An 8839-nucleotide genomic window follows, 5' to 3' on the forward strand; every position below is an offset into this window, starting at 1 on the left:
AGAAACACTTTTTTCTTCACATTCTACAAATATAATAATGAATATTCATAAAATATTAACATACAATAATAATTACTATTACATTTACTATATGACTAAATGAGCAAAAATATTTCTTCTCTTTTACTAACAAAGAAAAACTATAGTCTTCTACACTTGTTATATTGATTACATTCATCTTGGAATATTTATTAATTTAATTACAACTTACTGGCAACAAAATGTAGTAATAACTAGTTACTTATTCCAAGAAGAGTTTTATGAAAGTTAAAAACTCATCTGGGAACACACCTTTATACTTTTTTTTTATAGTTAAATTAATGAGGCACTTGGATGTAAAAGATGGCAAATGAAAATTTTGATAGTGTTAAAATATTTGTAGATTACAATTGTATAGACGTCAACCAGCAGTCACTTGCCATAACTTAATAGCAACGTAATTCTTTTAAAACTTCCTTTGTCAATAAATGCAAGAAACCATATTTTACAACCGAATACCTCAACTGTTGCTAATCAAGTTAAAATCATAATAAGAAAAATGCATTCATAATTAAAAAAATAGATTAATATTAATTTGTTGATTAGGTACAGCTAAATACTAGATGGAAAACTCATTTATAAATAATCGTTATAAAATGAACAATATTTTCTTTTTATATACTAAATAAATATTTAAATCTATTTATACAGTTCAAATTCATTATTAAAAATGTTACTCTAAAATATTATGTTGTGTTAGACTAACTAAAATAACAAGTAATTGGATGGTTTCCTACAAAAAGAATTTCACATAATTCCATTAGCACATTATTATTTTTTTGTCAAATACAAAATATAAAATTTCAATATGTAGAATTTAATGTATAAAAATACTATACATTCAGAGGTGTCTTGATTATTTTATAAATATATTTTTTTAGGTAATATGTGAAGGGAATCTAAAAAAACATATTATTTTTTTAAAACATTTAAGTATAATTTTTGGTTTTATAAGTTGGTACTAAAGAATCTAAATTCAATTATTTAGATAATTATAAAATTTTAATGAAAATTATATAGTATAAATACTGTGGAATACCAAAGAATATTATTGCAGTAAAGATAAGATGAAATTTAAGGATGACTTTTCACAAGTAAATTTTTTTATTAGGCTTTAAAAAAAGCAATATAGTAAAAAGTTAATAAAGTCAAAAACAAATCATTAAGCCTATCTTCATATGAAAATAAGCTAAATGCTTTGAATAGCCTTAAAAATTTTTCCTTCAAAGAAAAAACGTACTGATACATCTTTGGCCGATATTTCCATAAACTAACTTTGGGACAACATAAAAAGGCAAAGATCATGACACAGATTTCATTTATAATGAAGACAGAAATGGAAAATTTTTTTAAATTTAAATAAATGGAAAAATTTATCGTAAGTATTTATCTGCATCTGAAAATAGTAGAATATAAGTGACTTTTTGTGAACCTAATTTTCTTTCCTAGCTTTCTTATAGACATAATTCTGAAATTATGATTCATTATATATAAATATATATTAACCAATGATTTCTTAGTTTTGGCTCTGTATATTTCAATCAGGAACAGGTAAATAGAAAAAAAAATTATTTACAATATTTTCACTTGTAAACCTTGGATTCTGAGCCACTTATATTTTACTTAATTATGTCGGGTTAGTTTTCATCAATGATCATTAAATTTAAAATTACGTATATTTGAATTTAAATGGAATAAGCTAACAGAATAGTTTGATTATAGTTTAATCAAATCAGGACTAGATTTGTCAGATTTTAATAATAAACCTATTGGATTTCTTCCACAGATCTAGATTATTTATGTTATAATTTCATTTCTCTTAGTATTATTTATTTGAAACTAAGTAAATTTCCTAAGATAAAAACTAAAAATCTTAAATGTATTTTAGACTAATGGATCACAGTTTAGTTTGATGGCAAAGTATAAATAGCAACAAGAAGGGATATTTCGTTGCTGATACATAAATATTCTTATTCAATGCACCATCTATTTGCATCCCAATGCACTAGTAAAAATTCACAAAGGCAAGATATCATAACAGTCTTCTCTCATAAACACTTGCTCTTTTTAGAAGGGATTGTCGTAAACCAAACAAAATTTATCTACCCCTTCTTAAATTTTATCAGAAGTACACTTATAATCATAAATATGACAGTCCATACACCCAAAGCTATGAAGCCGCTGTAGACTATTGGGTGGTTTATGTCCCATCCTCTGGCGAGTATCGACCGAAGTGATTCTGTTGATAGAGTCAGCGGGAGGAAGTAGCTAACCATTTGTAAGATTTTGCTCATTCCTTGCACAGGCCAAATTATTCCTGTAATTATTGTGAAAAAATTATTTAAGAAATATGAAATATGAAATTGAAGAAAAAAAAAATTAAAAAATGGGAGGTTTTAAAGCTGGTTTTAATAGAAAAATTTTTGTTTTTATTTATTTAGAAAATTACATCAAATATGGTCTGACCAGATGACAGCACCTATTGGTTGGTGCCAAAATAACACATAAAAATGATAAGACATAAGTGAATTTTATTAATTACAATTCTGAGTATTAGGACATTGTGAAAGCTACTACAATTTATAAGCTAGATCAGTACAATATGAATTGATCTCTAGTGATAAAACTAATAATTCAAATAGCAATTACTAAAATGAAAATAAAGCAAACAAAATAAATAATAATTATGAAAAAAAATAAAATAAAAAAATTATAGAAATACTGAAAGGACGTTGAAGTAAATAATAATGCTGCAAATTTATAATTAGTGAATTAATATAATAATGAGAATAAAACAATACAAAACAAGAATAAGATAAAAATAAGGATCTAGTAATATTTAAATAAATAATATCTATAACTAAGCACACACATATATAGCTAATTTTAATCGTAATATAATGAATAATTATGTGGAGATAAGAAAAAATACAAGCAGATATGGTCATTTCGTGAATCAAGATCAGTTATTAGGAATCATAGAAGTAAGAAAGTACCCAGTCAAATATTTCTTTTTTAATTTTCTTTGTGGTTGATTTATTTATTAGTTCTACTTGTAAACCATTGAACAGATATGGTACCATATGGTTTGAAGAACGTTTACCAAATATATTGTTATAGGGTGGTTCGACAAATTTAATTTTTTTTCTAACTTTTTTCAGATATATTATTTCTTTTCTAAATAAATTATTATCAATAAATTTTAAGATGATTCTGTAAAAATAAAAAAAGGTTAGATGGTAAAGTACCAATAATTTTAAGATTTTCTGCTTTATTACTGTAGTACATTATTGATCTTATTGTTTGATGCAGTAGAATTGCAAGTTTTGATAAATGATTATCAATACTTGCACCATAACATTCAATCCCATATCTTAATATTGATTGATATAATAATTTGTACACCTGCTTCTCTGCTAAGTACAGATTGGAGGTAATAAATTTTATATCAGCATACTCTTAATCTAATAATTAATTTTGTATTCATATAAGTAATTATTTAATTTTTAAAGATTAAAAGATGGTCTTAATAACATAAAAATTCTATAACTACAGAAAGAATTTAATGGACAAAGCCATTAAACAACACAAGCTCATGAAAGAGGAAAATATAAAAATTCATAAAAAAAAAAAAAAAAAAAATACTTAGTTCAAGTTAATAATTTACTTTAAAAAAACAAAGGGAAATGTTTTAATAATTCAAAATTAAAGAAATAAATTTTAGTATATCCTGAAAAAAATGAAGAATAAAATTATAAAAAGGAAAGAATGAAATGTTAATTTAATAATGTATATTAAGTAATAAATTATAAAAAACAATATTAATCAATAAAACTGGATAATAGATGTTTTAATAATCATTTTCAGAACAAAACAACTTGAAAATGGGCATAGAGCCCGAAATGTTGGATGAAAGGACTGCATAAATAAACACATGTGTTGATCGATAAAGGTATGTTATGAAGTAATAACAGACTCTTTTAGATTTGAATAACTTGGTACAAGAATATGACAAGACTAAATTATGAAAACAATAAAATTTTGTGCAAAATGTTCCATTGTTTCTCTACAGTGCAATTTATTGTGTAAGTTTGTCTAATACCATAATGCTGACTTGTTAACCTATACTATTATGGAATATAAACCTTTTTGTAGTTTAGTTTATATTTTATTAGGCTATTTCTAGCATACAGGGTGGTTATCATACTGGTTACCAACCTATTCTAGCCTGAGTGGGAAGGTTGTTTCATTCTATGAGTCTACCACAGAATAAAATTCAACCTGAAGAGGTTGCTAAAGAGAGGCCTTAACAATCTCAGGCACCACAGCTTTATATGGATTAAGAACTAAATAAAATATTAATAAAAATTGTAGAATTTTACACATGAATTGAATGGTTTTCATTTGGCCCAGACCATCTAAACATTAATACTAAAGTGAGGCCAGTAAACTACCCGTTTAGTAATTATCCATTTTGTTTTGATATGTTTTGAGTTTTGAGAAAAACTTATAGGTATTTTTGATGCATGATATGTCTGGAGTCTTCAGGCTATCGTGGAACTATATTCTTTATTCAAGGAAATTCCAGTGGTTAAATTTATTAAGGCACAGCAAATAGAATGACTTGGCTGAATAGGAAGTATGCTGAGCAGCTAACTATGGCTCTATAATTGGAAAAGAAGATTTGGGAAATGAATAATGATGCATGATACCGAGGAAGATCTGAGTGTTTTAGGAATCACTGGATGGAGAAAGAAGACCAGAAATAGAGAGGAATGAAGCAATGTTGTGAGAGAGCCTAAGGCATATACTGTGTAGTAATACTAAGTAGTGAGTCATTTTGAAATGGACAAAGCAAAACCTACAAGAATTACAAATTAAAGTTGCTCAGCAATCACCAATTAGCGATCAATTACCCTACAGGAAAATATTTGTATTAATTATTAAAATTATAAAACCACCACTAATGTTTTAAAGATATTATTTTAAAAATTAGCATTAAATATAGTACAACCAGATATATAGTACAACTCTTTTTTTATTTACCAGGATTGTTCATTCAGAAAAAAATGAACTCCAATTAATTTCTGCACCCAACATCATTCATGAATGGCAAAGCTCAAATTTCTTATACATTAAAATTGTTTTATTGTTTGAAATTAAATGAGTTTTAATTGAGGCCAGTCATAAAACTTGGTAAACGCCATCCAGATTTTTTGTAGAGTTTATTTTTTGAGATGATTACTTGAAATTTGTTATTTTAATGGAAAAGTTTGTTCTGAATCCAATTTCATAAGTATTTTTTCTAAATTTGGAGTATTTCTTACAATATTTAACATTTATTTTTGTGCTAAGAAAGTTTTCCTTAAGTATGAAGATTTTTTTTTTAATTTTGGAAGAGTATTAGTTCTTTAAAGCTCATAAGGAAAAAAAATACTTGACAAATATCGAAATAATAACAGGAGAGAAAAATACCTGAGTTTCCTGAGTTTTGCAGCCGAACTAACTGTACTTATTACAAACAGATTACAAATCATTACTAATAATGATACAATGAGTTTCAATGGTATAATCAGATGGATACAACAAGTTAATGCATCTGATGGATTTACAGTGTATTGTAACATTACAGGATTTTTAAAGATTTGGACATTTTTTTTTTCCATTTTTGAAGAAATGGGCTTGATTCAAAGTAAAAAATAGCGCTAAATCTAAATTCCGATTTTTTTTTTCTTATATTTAACAAGTTTTTAAAATAAAAATTTGTGGTTCAACACAATAAAAGAAAAACATTTCATAGAGATTAAGAAAAAATTTTCTATGTATTCATTGTGAGTGTTAAATTCTTACTCAATATAAAAAGGGTGCTGCTTCTAAAATTGTTGACGAAGTTCAGTGAAAGTAAGAAAATTATTAGGAAACAATTATGGTCTTATAAATTTAGTTTTTCTTCCAGTTTGGAATAGTATTCAGTAATAATATTTTACAAACACTTTCAATAAAATATTAAACGACCAAATACATACCACAAAGCATTATAAATGGCAAGAAACTTCCAACAGAGAGGTAAGTTGCATTTCTGAGGTCATCACAGATAGAAGATAACACAAAACCTGAAAATCGATAAATATAAAGTTTAAAAAAAAATTAAAATATATTTTAATCTTGGACCAAATTTTCTCAACAGAACACATGAAGTTTATTGTAGATTCAGTTTATTCTAGCTAAAAAAATAAATGTTAATAATAGGTAAGAATATAAAATTAATAAATTACAGTATAAGTAAAAATTACCAACTGAAGCAGAAAAAAAAATAAAAATATATAAACTATATCTATAGTAATTGTGTTAGTTAATTTGAAAAATAAATGAGAAGTAAACAATAAAGAGTAATTTAATCATTCATCCAAGTATAATTTAATTAAAATAGTAAGATAAGTAAATAATGTTCTTTTTAATCACTTTAGATTATAATACATGATCAATATTAATAATATAAATAAATTTTTTTTAGATTATATTTCATATTTAAAAAAAATAATAGTTATAATTAAATAATTCGAGCATTATAAACATCTACCTTTAAAAAAATATTATGTTAATTAACTGCTATTTAAAAAAAAAATTAGATAAAACTTTACAATAGGGGTCTAATAGAATTTTGATGACTCACCGTAAGTCATTCCACATACTCCACTTAAGACCATCATCAATGTAATCCAGAGCAGATCTCCTTCATTGGATATATTAAATATATACAGAGCCGTAACGGTAGTCACAATTGCTTGGCATAACATCACGAAAAACTGTGTTACAACATGTGCACTGAGGATTTCTAAGCCTGTGATTCCTGAAAATAAATAATAAACTATAAATATGAGCAAATATAAGTTTTGAAGTATTTTACTTTCACTTATTGATAAATAGAATATATAGTAAGGGGGAGTATTGCGATTTTACAGGAATAAAAATTAAAATTTATTGAATGAAATTTTCACCATCCAAGATGGTAAGAGAAAATTGTGTAATGCATGAACTGCACAAGATTTTTTTTGTAAACTATTTACCAATATTTATATTGAGTCTATTCACTACTCTAAATACTCACTAAATTATATGATATAAACAAACCTGAAACAAGGCACCTTTCCAAAATTCCTTCATCCCGTTCTATCATCATTGTACCTGATGTCAGAGAAACTGCGATGAAGAAAACGATCCTAAAATTTTAAAAGTATATGAAAATTCAATGAATGGATTATTCATAATATTAATATAGATGTTTTTTAATGAAACTTACGTCAGCATTACTCCTGGTGCAGCAAAATCAGTAAAATTTGGAATTGCAGGTCCGTATATTGGTTCATGCATCTAAAAATATTTTATAACCTTATAATTACATAATAAAACAATATAATGAAAAATTAGCACAAGAAATTTAATTATTTATATTCATTCTATCAAGACCACATTAGCTCATTATTTATTTATCATATATTAGTAATCTATCTAAATAAGTTAAAGAAAGTTAAATACATACCCTCATAGGAACATCCAACATACTTTCTGGTACACTACAAGCTGCTGCCATGTCTTTTGCAAAATTATTAAGAGAAGCCATAATTTGTCTTTGCAGCAAATAAGCGATTTGTTGATCTAGAAATTCAATTATCTGTTTTAGACATATTTAATTATATAACAATAACATATATTGACAGTGAACTGCCACAATAAAATCTAAATAACTTCACAAAGATGAACTATTTTTTCGATAACTAAAAAAATTTTTAAACTTTTTAAAAAATAATATGCTTCTTACATGTTTTCATACAATATTTAGTAATAATGTGCCATCTTTATTTCATTTAGTGCAGATAGGGTATTTAGGGAAATATAGAATCTGTCAAATTTTCAGATAGAAGGCATATGCATCCAACTTTTGATGCATCAAAAAAGTAAGCAATAAAATTTTTGAGCAATAATTCCATGCAAATTTTATCAATTAAATATTTAAAATTTTATCTGGATTATCTCTCTAGGAAGTCTGGTGAGTCAATTTTTTATAATTTTTTGAGGTTTATTACTTCCATCATTTTCAATAAATTGGGGTAGATTGATAGCTGTGCCACAGAGAAGTGAAGATGAAAAAATGGAGGACATGATTTCCCATATGAAATCATGAGGTTTTTGTAGTGCATGAATATGGGACAGTGGTCCCGAAACGTTGTACAATGTTAATGGATAAATAAATAATAATTTATTGAAAATGATGGAAGTAATAAACCTCAAAAAATTATAAAAAATTAAAATTTTATCTAAAATTTACTAAGTATTTTTTATTTCATTTAAAATTTTGCAAGAAGGTAGTTAATAATCGTACATAGCATAGCACAGAGCCTCTTACAGTTGGTATTAAAAGTAATTTCATAAAAATGCTAGTAATCACATTTAATTGTAAATATTTCAAATTTTTGCAATAATGATACACACAGTGACAATGAATTCATAAATATCTTAGCTAACTAAGATTATTAAATGGCTTTTTTAAAACTTCTTTCATCATCCACTGATAATATTTATAAAAATAAACTAATGGAGGAGAAACCATTAGTCTCCATTAGTTTATTTCTATTTTAAGCTATTTATGAATTCATTGCCACTGTGTGTATCATTATAGCACAAATTGCAATGAAATAATTGCAATTGTGAAGACAAAATAAACAATCCAACATTTTAAAAATCACTAACTTAACCTCTACCAATTACATAAATTAAAACAAATTTTATTAATGTATATATA

The 8839-nt window shown here is 25.5% G+C and overlaps 1 protein-coding gene across 5 annotated transcripts in view; it reads right to left on the reverse strand.

Annotated features, from left to right (window-relative positions):
- Nucleotides 1-250: 250 nt before the first annotated feature.
- LOC106684134 (ABC transporter G family member 23) overlaps nucleotides 251-8839 on the reverse strand; it is a 230167-nt gene continuing 221578 nt past the window's right edge. For all 5 annotated transcript variants that reach the window (XM_067049798.1, XM_014426032.3, XM_067049799.1 and 2 more), the window contains 6 exons: nucleotides 7580-7695; nucleotides 7340-7410; nucleotides 7171-7259; nucleotides 6713-6889; nucleotides 6066-6152; nucleotides 251-2356 (listed from right to left, as the gene is read on the reverse strand). In XM_067049798.1, coding sequence (XP_066905899.1) covers nucleotides 2142-2356; nucleotides 6066-6152; nucleotides 6713-6889; nucleotides 7171-7259; nucleotides 7340-7410; nucleotides 7580-7695 — 755 coding nt within the window. In that variant the 3' untranslated portion in view covers nucleotides 251-2141. The remainder of the gene's footprint in view (nucleotides 2357-6065; nucleotides 6153-6712; nucleotides 6890-7170; nucleotides 7260-7339; nucleotides 7411-7579; nucleotides 7696-8839) is intronic.

This window comes from Halyomorpha halys, unplaced genomic scaffold (assembly GCF_000696795.3).
Source record: "Halyomorpha halys isolate HHAL.00 unplaced genomic scaffold, Hhal_1.1 Scaffold547.1, whole genome shotgun sequence".
Taxonomy (NCBI): Eukaryota; Metazoa; Arthropoda; class Insecta; order Hemiptera; family Pentatomidae; genus Halyomorpha; species Halyomorpha halys.